The sequence below is a fragment of the Pongo pygmaeus genome, chromosome 5 (genome assembly GCF_028885625.2).
Source record: "Pongo pygmaeus isolate AG05252 chromosome 5, NHGRI_mPonPyg2-v2.0_pri, whole genome shotgun sequence".
Classification (NCBI taxonomy): domain Eukaryota; kingdom Metazoa; phylum Chordata; class Mammalia; order Primates; family Hominidae; genus Pongo; species Pongo pygmaeus.
Genome location: NC_072378.2, coordinates 130,473,836 through 130,492,418, shown reverse-complemented (window position 1 = coordinate 130,492,418; position 18,583 = coordinate 130,473,836). Strand labels below are relative to the sequence as shown.

Below are 18,583 nucleotides of genomic sequence, written 5' to 3'. Positions count from 1 at the left end.
CTCTGACCTCACATGGCATACAGATCTTTTAAGAATACTAATCCCATCATCTCAGGGCCCAACCTTATGATTTCATTTAACTAAATTACTTCCATAAAGGTCTATCTCCAAGTACAGTCACGTTGGAGGTTAGGGCTTCAACATATAGAGTTTGAAAGGAACACAATTCAGTTCCTAGAAAATGAGAGCCTGGTTTTTGTTTTTCAGTTTTTTTAAAGATTATGAATTATTTTGGATTTGTTGAGTATGAGATGAACAATGTACAAGTTGTTGTTGGAGATCTAAGATGGAGCATGGAAAACAGATTATTGATGATAGATTTACAATCCATCAACATAGAGCTCAGAGCTGAGGCCATGGGGCTGGGTGAGTTCTCTGAGGAAGAAAGCAAAAATCAATACAGAGGATTAAGGGGGCAGGAACCAAGCCATGTGCAAATTCTCACAGAAAGTAAAGGAGGTATAAATCAGCAAATAAACAAGTTGTCAGAGAGATGGGAAGAGAGGCAGGAAAATGAAACAGTGTCAAGGAAATTAAGGAAGAAAAGGGGTGTGAGGAAGTAGTCAATAACGCTAAATGCAGTTACAAAGGTCTTGTAAAAGGTTATGGTCAAAGGCCCTGAATTTGTCAATTAGGAAATCATTATTGACTTTTGAGGAAGCAGTCCCGGTGAGGTGATTGGGAAGAGATTGAGGTAAGAGAGGTTAAGGAAAAGCAGGATGAAGGTGATTTCAAAGACATGCCTGGAGCATACAAGGGGAGCCGAGTCTACAGGGTAATGAATGCAATCACGGACCAGTGAAGTGTCCACATCTTTGCCCAGACCAAATCAAATTCAGCCCTGCTTAGATAGCTACTTCTTTCAGATGCCTGGTTTATTCTTTCAACAAAAAAATCACTGTGTTATCAACTCTGCTGAGCAATGTTATATATACTGGAGATTAAACAAACAGTCCCCGCCCTCATGTAACATCTGTGTTTCTTCTGCTCCCTACCAACTGCTGTTCTTCTGTGCATTCAGGTTTTTCCTTAGAGAGCTGGTGCTCACCTGAGCCCGTTCTTAACAGAGCCATCTTTCCTACCCTGTGTGAGCCTCATCAGAGTATACCACATGCTCTTTGGAAGCAGGGAAAGAATTGGATATTTTTTCACTCTTAACTAAAGTTAGAAAATGTTGGAAAGTCAGTTAGCTTTTTCATGAAAATGCCATCTAATCATTTTTTAAATTAGCACCTAATACAATAATGATATGGCCAATTATCAAATGTGTTGTCTTAACTTTATTATAAGTTTTATTTTATTGCAAATATAAGCTGTACACATAAGCTGAGAGTTTAGTAAGCAGTGAACTCTGATTCAGTTAGCCGGGAGCCAATTGTAGGCATTAACATGTTTTAAAAGCTTCCTAGTTGATTTTACTGTGCACCCAGGATTGAGATTTGAGATACCTTGGGTTAGAGATCTGTTGCTTCGTGGTGCTGATTTCGTTGAAGAGCCTGGTTCTGAGGTGGGAACAGTAATATAACCGTCCTTTGGGTTGAACTGCTGTCTGCTTTCTGCCCTTACTTTTGGCTGACTTATTTTGGTGTTCTGCCCAACTTTAGCTTAATAAAAATATTATGAATAATCTTAACCTCACAGTAAAGCTTTTTTTAATCCAATGCAAATATAATTTTATAGATGAGAAATGATTTTGCCTGCAGTTATCTGCTTCCAAATTAGAATGTATTTTTAATTTCTGATGAGTCGTGTGTAATACTGTAATACTCATTTTGACTGGTATTAGGTGGCATGGGTTGGTTTTTAGTCAATTCCAGAATATCTTCTTACATTGTTTTAATGTAAAGAAAATGAAAATTTGATGCTTCTGATCTTTCCTAATACCTCTATTTAGAGCAAGATGGAGTATCTGTCTTCTTGGATTCTTTATGCGTCTAGCTACATTGTGGATGTTTGATAGAAATAATACCATGCAGTATAGTCTCCGCCCCCACACTGAAAAAAAAGGGAGGGAAAGTATGTAGAATGAAAAGACAAACAGTGTAACGAGCTTTATTTTATAACATTGGAACACTGAACTTATCTGTTGAGGTGGTACTAAGTAACATAACAACTTCAAAAACCTGGACCCAGCAGGCAGCTAATTTAGCTACTTGAAAATCACCAGGGAAAAGGAGACAGCTGCTAAGATTACTGAAACCAGCTTAATACCTGCCAAGTTACATCACTTTAAAAAAATGCTAGGAAGGCCCGGGCACAGTGGCTCACACCTGTAATCCCAGCACTTTGGGAGGCCGAGGTGGGCAGATCACGAGGTCAGGAGATTGAGACCATCCTGGCCAACATGGTGAAACACTGTCTGTACTAAAAATACAAAAAATTAGCCGGGCATGGTGGCATGCGCCTGTAGTCCCAGCTACTCAGGAGGCTGAGGCAGGAGGATCGCTTGAACCTGGGAGGCAGAGGTTGCAGTGAGCCGAGATTGCACCACTGCACTCCAGCCTGGGCGACAGAGCACGACTCCGTCTCAAAAAAAAAAAAAAAGAAAAATCCCAGGAAGGCACAAAAGACATCCAACAAAACTGGCCATTACTTTATACTCCTTGGTCTCAGTAGATACAGGAGAGGTAATTTGTTTCTTGGGAGAAAGAAACAAAGTAATAGAATATGGAAGAAAATGAGGACTGTGAAAGAGTGATTGGCATTTAGTAGACCCCTAATAAATACTGCTTGAATGAATGAACAAAATGAAAGAGAAACATACTAGAAAATAGACTGGGCTACAGCAGAGACTTACATCTGGAAATATCCTGTTGTGGTATTCGGTCAAGTATTCAATACTGGTGTGCTTATTTTAGCCAGGACATAATTTCACCACTGATATAGTAGGGACCGCCAAAGGGGGAAAAAAGGAAAGGGAGCTTATCATAAAAAGGGATGTGAGAGTGCTTTCTCCTGTGTGCTTGATTCTCCATATCGCATTATAGCTCGTGCATTCTTATAAAGGATGATCTAAAATGCTAGAAGAATCCTAGCCTTCCAAAATTCATCTGAATTTTGCTTGGGCCACTAAGGGTTCCGTGGTTATCAGAAAATTAACCTACTTAGGCCAATTTAGGAAATCTTCCTGTTGACTTCTACTTGGCTTGCCTCTGTTTCTTTACTTCTACCACAATCAATCCTATTTATAAATGGGTTAAGAGCTACCTAGTGCCTTTGATTAATTGTTACTTGGACACTTTATTAATATTATAGAGTCTTCATTTTGCACACTCAGTGGTCAGTCACTAACTTTAGGGCTTGAACGTTGTTCTGATAATTTTATAAACAGCCTTATTGATGTTTCATTTACATAGCATAAAGTTCACCCATTTAAAGTGAACAAGAGGCTAGCTGTGTTGGCTTATGCGTGTAATCCCACCACTTTGGGAAGCCATGGCAAGAGGATCACTTGAGCCTAGAGTTCAAGATGAAACTGGGCAACATAGTGAGACCCCATCTCCACAAAAAATAAAAAATATTAGCTGGGCATGGTGGCACGTGCCTGTAGTCCCAGCTATTTGGGAGGCTGAAGTGGGAAGATTGCTTGAGACCAGGAGGTCAAGGCTGCAGTGAGCTGTGATTGCACCCCTGCACACCAGCCTGGATGGCAGAGCAAGACTCTCTCTAAAAAAAAAAAAAAAAAAAAATTGGGTGGATACAGTGGTTCACACCTGTAATCCCAGCACTTTGGGAGGCCAAAGTGGGCAGATCACCAGGTCAGGAGATTGAGACCATCCTGGCCAACATGGTGAAACTCCATCTCTACTAAAATACAAAAAATTAGCCGAGTGTGGTGGCACACACCTGTAGTCCCAGCTACTCGGGAGGCTGAGGCAGGGGAATTGCTTGAACCCTGGAGGCGGAGGTTGCAGTGAGCCAAGATCGCACCACTGCACTCCAGCCTGGTGACAGAGTGAGACTCCATCTTAAAAAATAATAAAAATAAAGTGAATAGCTCAGTTAATTTTAGCAGCTTTATATGCTTGTACAACAAATAATCACTACCCATTTTATCCACCCTCAGCCCCAGGCAACTCCTGATCTGCCTTCTGTAGTTGTAGTTTTCTGTAGCCCTTCATTGAAATTTCATCTGGATGGAATAGGAATATCTGTTATTTATATTTAATTTGGAAACTAAGTTCACCTTATCAAAATAGGCAAAGACCAACTAAATTAGGTGGATCTTGTATTTAATTATAAACAACAGCAGAATAAATTAATTAGAAGAATTTTCTTAACAGGTGTTAAGACTTTATGGTAGGCCTCATTTGCTTTGCTGAATTGCAATGTATTTTCTTTTTGTTAAGTATATTGTCTAGTTTTGAGCTATGCATTACATTTTCTCTTTAAGAAAAATGAATTAGTATGCATTTCAACTTCAGGCTTTATTCTAAAGTCTATATTATTGTGACTTTTTCTAAAGAATAAATATTTATGTGTTGTGTGAATGGACAAACACACTTAATGAGCCTTCAAACATTTGTGGATGGATGAATGGATGGAAGATGGCTTGATGATTTCCATATATTTGGGTCTCAGGAAAGTTATTTATTTCATAAGTTCTCAGGATGTAGCAAATTAATAAATTGCATATATTTGGAATAGAATTTCATTCTTTGTGTGTTTTTATTTCACAGAAGAAATGTGAAACATATTCTAGCAAGAAGCAAAGCATTACAATGGACGAAGTCCTATGTTTTACCAGAGTTTCCCTATGATGTCAAGTGCATGTTAGCAGAGCAGAAGTGCCCAGATCACAGCATGAGGATAAGGATCATTGAGTTTCTCCAGGCTGACATGACTAAGTATCTGGAAGGCTCACTGTGAGTGACAACAGGACAAGCTTGCTGCTTTGGGAAAGGGTCTGTTTCAGAATAGAGTAGAATTCATGTGGAATCAAGTCTCTTCAGATTGTGGATGACATATTGGTAATAGGTCCCAAATTGCCCAATATTTAAATCTCTTTTTGTTATATAGAAAAATGTGAAGAAAAATGAGTATAATTAGACTCATCTTAAAGGAAGGAATGTGGGCTGCTTGAAGTGAAACATAGCCTCCTTGTTTTGTGAACAGGTACCCCAGCACCCAGCAGTACAATGACGTAGTTAATGCCCTGCTGCAGGCCCACCCTTTCCTGGATGAGGACGGCTGTGGCTTTGTAAGTGACCACATGGCACCATCCTGTTAATTTCAGACTATCTTAAAGTAATAGCCTTGTGTTGCCCAGTAATTTTATGTTTCACCCATCTTTTCTTGGTGTCTCTCTCTCTCTCATTCTGTCTACGTATCTAGGTCTATCTGTTTCTGTTTTTCTGACCCTTTCTTTGTCTCTTTGGTCTCTCTCCGACTTTGTTTCTGTCTTTCACTTTCTGTTAGTCCATGCTTCTTTCTTGACTTTGTGCTCTCTCTCTCTCTCTCTGTCTCCTTGTCTTCCCTTATTCATAACTTCTTGGTCTCTCTCTGCCCTGTGTTTCTTTGTCTTCTTTGTCTCTCTCTGTCATCATGTTGCTGTCCTCTCAAAACTGGAAGCTCAGTGCAACAGAGCTGATCAGGAGTTGCCTAGGGCTGAGGGTGGCCAAAATGGATAGTGATTATGGTTGCACGAGCATATAAAGTTGCTAAAGTTAATTGAGCTGTTCACTTTAGAGTCTTAAGGGTTTTAAGGGTTAGGAAGGGTCTTTAGGAGATGTGACACATAGAAAGAGAAAGACGTGGCTGCACCTGCTTCAGAGCTGTCATCAGGTGTTTCTTGCCTTCTCAGACCCAGTGGAGCTGTTGTCTGGCTTTGAGGTCTGGGCCTTCAGCCTTACCTGGCCCTGTCACATCTCTGCTGTCCTGATAAAAACAGACCCTCAGGATGCTCTGGGGCAGCAGTTCTTTTTTTTTTTTTTTGAGACGGAGTCTCGCTGTCTCACCCAGGCTGGAGTACAGTGGCGTGATCTGAGCTCACTGCAACCTCCGCCTCCTGGGTTCAAGTAATTCTCTGGGGCAGCAGTTCTAAGCTCTGGTTGCACATTAGGATTCCTAGAGATTCAGACTGAATTAATTTGAGGATTGGACCCTGTCATTAAAATTTTTTAAATTTCCCAAAATTATTCTAATGTACAACCAGGGCTGAGAACCACTGCCATTGACGTTTCAACACAAAGTTTGCTGTTTGAACCCGCCTGTCTCCTGGATATCAAATACCAGTGTCTTCATTGCACAACAGTGTGAATATAATTAACACTATTGAACTGTACCTAAAAATAGTTAATAAAAAATTGAGTGTTTATGACACTGTAATTATATGAGTTAAGGAACAATTACAAGGAACTATAGCTATGTATACATAAAGGTAGAGTGCCTATTATTCCCTGTATCTCTATATGCCGTGTGCATACACATTGGTAGTCATATCTAAAGAAGACAGACGTCTTTTTGTACTTCACTGTCTCAGATGTCTGTGAAAAGATATTTTTTGCTGTGCTTTCTTAAGGACATGGAATTTCAGCAATTATTTCCAAGAACAACAAAGGATAAATGCCAATATCTATGAATATAAGGACATCTTAAAGCTCTGTTTCCTCCTTCCCTTCCTCCCTCTCTTCCTCCTTTCCTTCCATCCTTCCTTCGTTCCTCCCTCCCTCCCTCTTCCTTCCTTCCTTAATTTGTATTTACCCCTCTCCCTCCCTCCCTCCCTTCCTTTCTTCCTTCCTTCCTTCCCTTCTTCCTTTTTTTTTGTATTTTCAAGAAAAGTTTCGTTATACATGGAGAGAATCACAGAATTTTCTCAATGGGAGAGGTAATTAAAGGTTTTTTTCACCACTCAGACTGAGGAAAGATGTTGTATACCATGTCTGGAAAAATGGTAATTATTGAAGCCAAGATTAGAATTCAGGTATTCTTGCTTCTAGGATGACATCCTTTCCAAAATATGCCGCCGCAGAAGAAATTGAATTTCCTCTAAAACAAAACAAAACAAAACAAAACAAAAAAAAACAAGGTAACGACAACAATACTAAACAAACCTGGTGTCCCAACATTGACAATCATGTCAATATGGCTGACAAAACTGATTTTCAGAATTTCTTCTACACTGGAGATACATCTACCAACTTAATATCTAATCAGTGTTACTGTGTATAGAACTTGTGGGGTTTTTTTGTTTTTTGTTTTGAGATGGAGTCTTGCTCTGTCACCCAGGCTGGAGTGCAGTGGCGCCATCTCGGCTCACTGCAAGCTCTGCCTCCTGGGTTCACGCCATTCTCCTGCCTCAGCCTCCCGAGTAGCTGGGACTACAGGTGCCGCCCACCACGCCCAGCTAATTTTTTGTATTTTTAGTAGACATGGAGTTTCACCATGTTAGACAGGATACAACTTGTGTTTTTTTTTTTTAATTTACATTTACTGTTTGAATACATTACATATTTACATAGCTCAAAATTCAAAAACTACAAAACGGTATAAATAGAAAAGTTTCCCAACCGCCCTTGCTTCTCCAGCCACCTAATTTTCCTCCCCAGAAGTAACCAATGTTATTAGAGTCCTTCTAGAGAATCTTTGCATATACATAAGCAAATCCATATTGATCCAATACCTTTTGACCTTCAGTTTCATGGTTATCAGTGAGACATGTACAAAGTAACAAATAATGTTTTCTTTGCTCTTGTGCCCATTTTATCCACATCTGTTCCCAGTGACATTCACTAAAGACCGTTAACTGATAAAGAGATGTGTGCAAACTTGCTTAGCAGATTAGGGCTCAGATTTGCACTCACAGAGTAGAAGGAGAAACTCTGGTGCCAGGATGGATGTTTACCCAAATTCTCCCTGCAAGTGTGAGTGAGGTTGTGTTTCTAATGTTACAGTGGAAAATGTACAAAATTTCAGAGAACATTAATGGGAGGCAGGGGTGGAGAAAGAAAAAGGGTGCACAAACTTGGTTATTTTTAGGGCTAAGTTTATTTTTAACTCTTTATTTTGAAAAATTTGGGGTCAGGTACAGTGGCTCATGCCTATAATCCCAGCACTTTGGGAGGCCAAGGCGGGCAGATCACCTGAGGTCAGGAGTTTGAGACCAGCCTGGCCAACATGGCGAAACCCTGTCTCTACTAAAAATACAAAAATTAGCCGGGCGTGGTGGTGGGCTCCTTTAATCCCAGCTACTCAGGAGGCTGAGGCAGGAGAATCACTTGAACCGGGAGGCTGAGGTTGCAGTGAGCTGAGATCACACCATTGCACTCCAGCCCAGGCAACAAGAGTGGAACTCTGTCTCAAAAAAAAAAAAAAAAAAAAAAAAAAAAGAAAGAAAGAAAGAAAAAGAAAAAAGAAAAGAAAAGAAAAGTTTCAAATCTGAACAAAAGTTGAAAGAATGCTACATTGATATGCATATACTCCTAGCAACATGGATTTTCTCAACCTCTTGACTGTTTATCTTTGGGGCTGGATAATTCTTTCTGCTGGGGACTGTCTAGTACATTGAAGTATATTTAGTAGCATCCCTGGCACCCACTAGGTGTGAGTAGCACTCTGTCCACCCAGTTGTAACAACCAGACATGTCCCCAAACATCACTAAAGTAAGCACACTACAGAATAAAGCAAATTTTCTCTTAAAAAACAAAACAAAGCAACAACAACAACGAAACCAAACAAGGGGAGGGAGAGGAGCAACATCACATCACTGGCTGAGAGTTACTGATCTAGATTAGGGATTTTTTTGCTACATTTATTTTTCTTCTGTCATATTTATTTGTTTGTTTGTTTTGGTTGAGCATTTAAAAGCAAGTTGCAGATGTCATCCCTAAACACCATAACATATATCTTATAAGAACAGCTGGGAGTGGTGGCTCACGCCTATAATCTCAGCACTTTGGGAGGCCAAGGTGGACAGATCACTTGATCCCAGGAGTTCAAGACCAGCCTGGGCAACATGGTAAAACCCCATCCCTACAAAAAAAAAAAAAAATAGCCAGGTATGGTGGCATGAGCCTGTAGTCTCAGCTACTTGGGAGGCTGAGGTGGGAGGACCACTAGAGCCCAGGAGGTTGAGACAGCAGTGAGCTATGATTGCACTACTGCACTCCGGCATGGATGACAGAGCAAAACCCTGTCTCAAAAAAAAAAAAAAAAAAAGGGCTGGGTACGGTGGCTCACGCCTGTAATCCTAGCACTTTGGGAGGCTGAGGCGGGTGGATCACCTGAGGTCAGGAGTTCAAGACCAGCCTGGCCAACATGGTGAAACCCCGTTTCTACTAAAAACACAAAAATTAGCTGGGCATGGTGGCAGGTACCTGTATTCCCAGCTACACGGGAGGCTGAGGCAGGAGAATCCCTTGAACCCAGGAGGCGGAGGTTGCAGTGAGCCAAGATCGTGCCATCGCACTCTAGCCTGGGGGACGGGGGACAAGAGTGAGACTTCATCTCCAAAAAAAAAAAAAAAGAGAGAATAAGGACAATCTCTTATATAACCACAATACCATTTTTATACCCAAGAAAATTAGCAATAAGTGCATAATATCATATACAATCCATATTCACATTTCTCCAATTTTTCAAAAATGTTTTAAAAAGTTTTTTGCTATAATATCTAATTGAGTATTATGCATTGCATTCGTTATTATGTCTCTTTAATCTTTTTTTTTTTATCTAGACAGTCTCTCCATACCCTTTTTTATTTTTCCGGATATTTGCTTTTTGGACAAGTCTAGTCCAGTTGCCATGTAAGACGGTCCACATTCTGCATTTGAATGTGCAAAGATCTGCTGGTGATGCTGTGGACTGCTTCATATGTCACAACAGGAGGTCTGCAATTTCAGGGCCATTTTTTATTTCAGAGTGGTTGACGGAGAGCTGTCTTCATGTAGAACTTTCTACATCCTCTCTAGCTGGAAACATGGAGGAGAGGGATGATTATTCTATAACATAAATATTTCCTACTGAGTCTGCCTACCTGAGGCGTCTGCATAAGTAACTCACGGTGTCAGGCATATAGCAGATTCTCAGTAAATACTCATTGATTGAATACTCATGTGAAAGATTGTATTTGATTTGTCCTTTTTCTGTTCCTATCAGACAGTTAATAAGGAGAGACAGGAGAGGCTAGAAAGAAGAAATTGGCAATTTAAAAATGTCCTAGCCGTTGATTGCTATAATACCTCCCACCAGGTTCAGCATGTTTAGAAACCCTTCAGAGCTATAGGAAACACGTGGAAAAAAAATGTACTATACTTGTTTTAGTTCATATTTCATGGCTAAGAAAAATAGAAGCCATTCTTTTTGTCTGTTCTGTTGTAAAACAGCAATGGTAAAGTCCAGGCTCACAAGCAAGCCTGTGGGAGGTGATAAGGCATCTCTGACTCATGCATACCTGGGAGCTTAATCAGTGCTGAAGCCATACTCCAACCTTCAACCACTGCCTTTCTTACTAGGGCTGTTGAAGGACTTTACAAACAGCACTTTAGTTTACAAATATCTTCAATGAGGAGCTACTCACTCTCCCAAAAAGCCAGTGCAGTTGATAGGACAGATCTTATTGTTCCGTTTTATAGTTGAAGAAACTAAAATTAAGAGGGGTTACTTAGCTAATATGTATTCATGCTAGTACTTGGACCTGCAGTCTTCCCAACTTAGGCTATGGTGCTTTCAGGGATTACTCTTATTGGGACTTACAAACCATATAACCAGGAATGGCAAAATCTAAGTGCCAAGCATTTGGCTAATGTTATTTTGGTGGTATTCCCATTGGCCCATGAGGAAATAGAGCTTAGAAAACATGCCCAAAGCCATTCGGCAACTTACCACTCTCTCTCGGCCAGGGCTCGAGGGAAACACAGGCCCATATGCCTGCAAGGGTTTTTTTTTTTTCCTTCCCTGCACTCACTGTGGGGATCTATTCAAGCACATGGCATTGCATGGGAGATAAGCAGCAGAAGCAGCCCTAAGGCACTGGCTTCAAGAAGTGTTGGGCCAGCCGGGCACGTGGTGGCTCATGCCTGTAATCTCAGCACTTTGGGAGGCCGAGGTGGGCAGATTACCTGAGGTTGGGAGTTTGAGTCCAGCCTGACTAACATGGAGAAACCTCGTCTCTACTAAAAATACAAAAAATTAGCTGGGTGTGGTGGCACATGTCTGTAATCCCAGCTACTCAGGAGGCTGAGGCAGGAGAATCACTTGAGCCCAGGAGGTGGAGGTTGCAGTGAGCCAAGATTGCACCATTGCACTCCAGCCTGAGCAACAAGAGTGAAACTCCGTCTAAAAAAAAAAAAAAGAAGGGTTGGGCCACCACTCATGCAGTGAGTTAATTATCAGCTAAGCACTGCCAAGACCCAGAGTCTTGCTTCTAGTCTGTCATGCTGACACCTGCATCTCCTGCTTCATAGAGTATTGACACAAGACATCAAACATTTATAGTTTCTAGCATGCATGAAGCACCATGCTGGGCTTGGTGGGCAGAGCAGGCATGAGCCTTTCTTTATGTGCTTATAGCCTAGAGGAAAGGAAGGAAGGAAGGAAGGAAGGAAGGAAAGAAGGGAGGGACGGAGGGAAAAGAGAAAGGAAAAGAAAAGAAAAGAAAAAGAAATAGAAATAGAAACAGACAAAGTATCACATAGATGAGGGTAGATTACCACTGTGATAAGTACCAATGAAGAAAGGGGAGATCCAACACCAAGCTGTTACAGAGGCCAGAGGAGGCTTCCATGAAGCACAGGCTGAGCTGAGACCTGAAGGCAAAGCAAGGGTTAACTACATACCATCTAGGTGTGGGAAGAGAGGGATAAAGCTTTCCAGGCCCAAACTGAAGGCCCAGCAGTGGAAGAGATGTTGGCATATTGAGGAAGAAGTCCAGGGGTGCTTCCTAGGTGTTGTCCATGTCTCTGGTCTCACAAAAACTCCACATGCCAGACAGATCCTTCCAGAGCTCAAATCTGGACCATTCACTCTCCCAATTCAACATGGCTTAGGAAGACTTCCTAACCTGGCTGTTCTGAAGAATTCTCTGTAGAGCTTTAAAAAATACAGACATCTGGGCTCCATTCCAATCTCCCGAACAGTAGCAAGCAGCAGCATCACATGGGAACTTGCAAGAAATGCACACTCTCAGCTTATCCCTGACCTCAAAATCAGAGATGCTGAGAGTGGTGCTCAGCAACCTGTGCTCTAACAGGTCCTCCAGGAATTGATTCAGGCTAAATTTTCAGAACCATTGCTTTAGAGGAAAGACCAAGGGCAAAAATTCCTATGAGATTCTAATACAGCCTGCCCACAGAGACAGATTTAAGATCTGGTTCAGGATTACATTAAGGCTCCTTAATTGGGTGACTGTGGCCCTTGGTGATTGGGCTGGCTCCTCTCTCCCACCTTATTTTTTACCCCATCCTCTGTCATTCCCTTATCTTGAGCTCTATGCTCCAGCCTCGCGCAACTCTTGGTAGTTCTCTAAAGGGCACCAGCTCTCCCTCTATTCTATTGCACATGTAGCTTCATCCTTCTGGAACTTCTGTGCATCTACCCAACTGGCATTCTCCAATGCTATCTCCATCCCTTCATGCAGTTACCTGACCCTAAGACCTAAGCCTCAGTTTAGATTCACTTCCTACAGGAAGGCTTTTATGATCTCCTAACACAATGTAAATGAATGATGTATCTTCCCCTATTATAATACTTTTCAGTCTATATTGAAATTACTCTGCTACACTGAAAGTACTCTGCTACACTGAAAGTGAGGTCCACCTACACCCTTCACCCTCTCAGAGTGGGGCGTTGGTCTTTGTGTTTGAAACAGTAGAGGCGCCACAGACACTTAGGGACTGAATGCTAATAGTACTCACCAAAACAAATTTCAAAAGATGACAGAGAATTATTTTTAAAGAAAATGCATCAATCCATAAGCCACTATCAGGTCTTTTCTAGAACCCACGAGAAAAATGGAATTGGTTGTGGAGACAGCAGAGTATAGTGGAAAGTATCACTTTTGGGAATTAGAAAATCTAGGTTCAAGAACCTATATATTTACTCAATAACCATATGACATTGGGAAAAGATTTATATTTCTGTGACTTTGTCTGCTTACCTATAACTTAGGGTTTATAATTTCTGTAGCAGTGTCACAAGATTGCTGTGAGGATAAAAGGAAGGATAGATATATTATTTCTATTACTATGATATGAAAATAATTTCAAGCCCAAAGATGATAGGTATGTATTGTTGTTGTATAGACATATTGTTTATATAGGATTAGCTCAATCTCCTTGAAGATTAACTGGCCTGTTTTGTTATTTTACAGTTTTTATGGAAACGAGCCCTAAAAGATCGCTTTAAATATGTTCGAAGACCCATAGAAGATGATGAGCAAGTAATTAGAAATAAGTGTAAATTTGGACACCGAAGAGGCCAGACAAGGAAATCTCTTGCTGATATAAGATTTGATGAAATTAAACTTGTCCAGATAAAAGTAAGATTGAATTCCTAAATGTTCTGATGACTTGATGGATTGATATATTGATTAAGGGATAATAAATAATAGCATTTAAAATAATTAAAACAAAATAAGATACCTTTTTAAAATTTGAAGTATAGTCAAGAACCAAGAAAGTCTGTTTTGCCTGGCTAACAATGAGCATGATATTTCCAAGAAAAGAATTCCCAAAACAATTACTGAACATCTCGTGTCCAGTTTTTTTCACAACCTTCAAAAACTTGGAAAAACTCTTAAGTTCCGAGTCCTTGAATAATTTTTTTTTTTTTGCTCTTATCCTACAATACGTCTTATGTTCTCGATGCTCTTATTGCCACAGGAAGTTTTTTAATACTCACATTGTCTGGGTTAGGTAGCCTCCGGTCTCCAGGTTTCAGGGAAGAAATAACCCACATGAATGGGTACAAAACTCCATCGTGGCCTTCCCTTCCTTGCTGGTCCTGAAGCCTTTCCATCCCAACCCAGAAGTGGCTGTCGGGAGCTCCAGGCTGAGGGCCTCTGGGAGGGCCTGGAGATTCATCCCTCAGCAGCTGGGAGGTTATGGGAATTCCAATTGTCTGAGATCCTGTACATATTCCTCTTCTACCTCAGAGCACCGAAATATCCTCAGAAACAAAAATTTCCCCTGCTATCAAGGTAGATTGAACTCTTTAACAAGCATGTCTGAACTACCAAGTATGAAAGTGAAATCTCTTGTCCTCCCAATTCTGTTTCTATCTTGATCCAATGTGAATATGTAAATCCTAACTCTTCAACAAACATGTTTATATTAGTGAATGTACTCGGTGTAAATATTCTATTTTCTTTTTCATCTGGTATATTTATTTGATAGTAAAAGAGCAAAGCATTGAGTCACCTCAGTTTTATTAGTGCTAGTTATAAGATCCATAGGATAGGAATATTTTAAATATATTTTGTAAACCACTTATCCCAGCGTCATGCATAATGCAAAACTTGGATGAAAGTATGTACTTTAAATATCTTATTCTAATTTTCAGTGAGGCTTTCAAAATAATAGGTCAGTTAAGATAACATAATTCTAAAACTTTCTTTGACAAAAAGGCAAGACAACTGAAAGGTGCCCTAAAAGAAACTTTTTAGAAACTTTGCAAAATTCCAATTACAAACTAAAATTATAAGATAGAATCATATTTATTTTGAAATCTTTTATGTTCTTAAAAATCACTTTGTGAGAGGGACCAAGAAGGCCGAATAGGAACAGCTCCGGTCTGCAGCTAGCTCCCAAAGAGACCAACGCAGAAGGTGGGTAATTTCTGCATTTCCAACTGAGGTACCCGGTTCATCTCATTGGGATTGGTTAGGCAATGGGTCCAATGCACAGAGGATGAACAGAAGCTGGGTGAGGCATTGCTTCACCTGGGAATTGCAAGGAGCTGGGGACCTCCTTCCCCAAGCCAAAGGAAGCCGTGAGGGACTGTGCTACCTGGCTGGGTTACTACGTTTTTCCCACAGTTTTTGCAATCTGCAGATCAGGAGATTCCCTCATATGCCTACACCACCAGGGCCCTGGGTTTCAAGCACAAAACTGGGCAGCTGTTTGGGCAGACACTGAGCTAGCTGCAGGACTATTTTTTCATACCCCCGTGGCGCCTGAACCCCAGTGAGACAGAACTGTTCAATTCCCTGGAAAAGGGGCTGAAGCCAGGGAACCAAGTGGTCTTGCTCCGTGGGTCCCGCTCCCACAGAGCCCAGCAAGCTAAGAACCATGGGCTTGAAATTCTCACTGCCAGCACAGCAGTCTGAAGTTGACCTGGGACCATCGAGCTTGGTGGGGGGAGGGCCGTCCACCATTACTGAGGCTTTAGTAGGCAGTTTTCCCCTGACAGTACTAAGAAGGCTGGGAGGTCTGGGCTGAGCATGGCAAAGTGGCTGTGGCCAGACTGTTTCTCTAGATTCCTCCTCACTGGGCAGGGTATCTCTGAAGGAAAGGTAACAGCCCCAGTCAGGGGCTTACAGACATAATCCCCATCTCCATGGGACAGAGTGCCTGGGGGAAGGGGCAGCAGTGGGCACAGCTTCAGTGGCTTTAATCCTTCCTGCCTGCTGGTTCTGAAGAGAGCAGCTGATTCTGACAAGAGGGGTTCTCCCAGCACAGCGCACCAGCTCTGCTAAGGGACAGACTGCCTCCTCAAGTGGGTCCCTGACCCCCGTGCCTCCTGACTGGGAGAAACCTCCCAACAGGGTTCAACAGACACCTCATACAGGAGAGCTCTGGCTGGCATCTGGCCAGTGCCTCTCTGGGATGAAGCTTCCAGAGGAAGGAGTAGGCAGTGATCTTTGCTGTTCTGCAGCCTCCACTGGTGATACTCAGGAGAATAGGATCTGGAGTGGACCTCCAGCGAACTGTAGCAGACCTGCAGAAGAGGGGCCTGTTAGAAGAAAAACTAACAAACAAAAAGCAACAACGTCAATGTCAACATAAAGGACTCCCACACAAAAAACCCATCCAAAGGTCATCAAAGATCAAAGGTAGATAAATCCAAGAAGATGAGGAAAAACCAGTGCAAAAACGCTGAAAATTCCAAAAATCAGAATTCCTCTTTTCCTCCAAATGATAGCAACTCCTTTCCAACAAGGGCACAAAACTGGACAGAAAATGAGATAGATGACGGCTTCAGAAGGTGGGTAATAACAAACTCCTCTGAGCTAAAGGAGCATGTTCTAACCCAATGTAAGGAAGCTAAGAACCTTGATAAAAGATTACAGGAACTGCTAACTAGAATAACCAGTTTAGAGAGGAACATAAATGACCTGAAGGAGCTGAATAACACAGCACGAGAACTTCGTCAAGCATACGTCAAGTATCAATAGTGGAATCAATCAAGTGGAAGAAAGGATATCAAAGATTGAAGATCAACTTACTGAAATAAGGCATGAAGAAAAGATTAGAGAAAAAAGAATGAAAATGAATGAACAAAGCCTCCAAGTAATATGGGACTATGTGAAAAGAACAAACATATGATTGATAGGTGTACCTGAAAGTGACAGGGAGAATGGAACCAAGTTGGAAAACACACTTCTGAATATTATCCAGGAGAACTTCCCCAACCTAGCAAGACAGGCCAACATGCAAATTCAGGAAATACAGAGAACACCACTAAGATACCCCTCAAGAAGAGCAACCCAAAACACATAATTGTCAGACTCACCAGGGTTGAAATGAAGGAAAAAATGTTAAGGGCAGCCAGAGAGAAAGGCCAGGTTACCTACAAAGGGAAGCCCATTAGACTAACAGCGGATCTCTCTGCAGAAACCCTACAAGCCAGAAGAGAGTGGGGGCCAAAATTCAACATTATTAAAGAAAAGAATTTCCAACCCCAAATTTCATATCCAGCCAAACTAAACTTCATATTTGGAGGAGAAATAAAATCCTTTACAGACAAGCAAATGCTGAGGGGTTTTGTCACCATTGGGCCTGCCTTACACAAGCTCCTTAAGGAAGCACAAAATACGGAAAGGAAAAACTGGTACCAGCCACTGCAAAAACAAACCAAAACATAAAGACCAATGACACGATAAAGAAACTGCATCAACTAATGGGCAAAATAACCAGCTAGCATCATGATGACAGGATCAAATTCACACATAACAATATTAGCCTTAAATGTAAATGGGCTAAACGCCTCAATTAAAAGACACAGACTGGCAAATTGGATAAAGAGTCAAGACCCATCAGTGTGCTGTATACAGGAGACCCATCTCAGGTGCAAAGACACACATAGGCTCAAAACAAAGGGATGGAGGAATATTTACCAAGCAAATGGAAAGCAAAAAAAGAGCAGGGGTTACAATCCTAGTCTCTGATAAAACAGACTTTATACCAACAAAGATCAAAAAAGATAAAGAAGGGCATTACATAATGGTAAAGGGATCAATGCAACAAGAAGAGCTAACTATCCTAAATATATATGCACCTAATACAGGAGCACCCAGATTCATAAAACAAGTTCTTGGAGACCTGCAAAGAGACTTAGACTCCCACACAATAATAGTAGGAGACTTTAACACCCCACTGTCAATGTTAGACAGATCAACGAGTCAGAAAATTAACAAGGATATTCAGGACTTGAACTCAGCTCTGGACCAAGTGGAACTAATAGATATCTGCAGAACTCTCCACCTCAAATTAACAGAACATAGATTCTTCTCAGTGCCACACAGCACGTATTCTAAAATTGATCACATAATTGGAAGTAAAACACTCATAAGCAAACGCAAAGGATGGAAATCATAACAGTCTCTCAGACTGCAGTGCAATCCAATTAGAACTCAGGATTAAGAAACTCACTAAAAACTACACAACTACATGGAAATTGAACAGCCTGCTCCTGAATGACTACTGGGTAAGTAATGAAATGAAGGCGGAAACAAAGATGTTCTTTGAAACCATTGAGAACAAAGACACAATGTACCAGAAGATTTCAGGCCAATATCCCTGACAAACATCAATGCAAAAATCTTCAATAAAATACTGGCAACCAAATCCAGCAGCACATCAAAAAGTTTATCCACCACGATCAAGTCAGCTTTATCCCTGGTTTGCAAGGCTGGTTCAACATATGCAAATCAATAAACATAATCCATTACATAAACAGAACCAATGACAAAAACCACATGGCTATCTCAATAGATGCAGAAAAGGCCTTTGATAAAATTCAACATCTCTTGATGCTAAAAACTCTCAATAACCTAGGTATTGATGGAACATATCTCAAAATAATAAGAGCTATTTATGACAAACCCATAGCCAACATCACACTGAATGGGCAAAAGCTGGAAGCATTCCCTTTGAAAACTGGCACAAGATAAGGATGCCCTTTCTCACCACTCTTATTCAAGACAGTATTGGAAGTTCTGGCCTGAGCAGTCAGGCAAGAGAAAGAAATAAAGAGTATTCAAATAGGATGAGAGGAAGTCAAATTGTCTCTGTTTGCAGACAACATGATTGTATATTTAGAAAACACCATCATCTTAGCCCAAAAACTCCTTAAGCTGATAAGCAACTTCAGCAAATTCTCAGGATACAAAATCAATGTGCAAAAACCACAAGCATTCCTATACAC

The 18,583-nt window shown here is 41.0% G+C and overlaps 1 protein-coding gene across 10 annotated transcripts in view; it reads left to right on the top strand.

Moving 5' to 3' along the window:
• SAMD3 (sterile alpha motif domain containing 3) overlaps nucleotides 1-18,583 on the top strand; it is a 218,034-nt gene that overhangs the window by 173,004 nt on the left and 26,447 nt on the right. For 9 of the 10 annotated variants that reach the window (XM_063666586.1, XM_054492711.2, XM_054492712.2 and 6 more), the window contains 3 exons: nucleotides 4,680-4,865; nucleotides 5,116-5,200; nucleotides 13,308-13,475. In XM_063666586.1, coding sequence (XP_063522656.1) covers nucleotides 4,680-4,865; nucleotides 5,116-5,200; nucleotides 13,308-13,475 — 439 coding nt within the window. The remainder of the gene's footprint in view (nucleotides 1-4,679; nucleotides 4,866-5,115; nucleotides 5,201-13,307; nucleotides 13,476-18,583) is intronic. The other variant, XM_063666587.1, reaches the window with a different exon arrangement.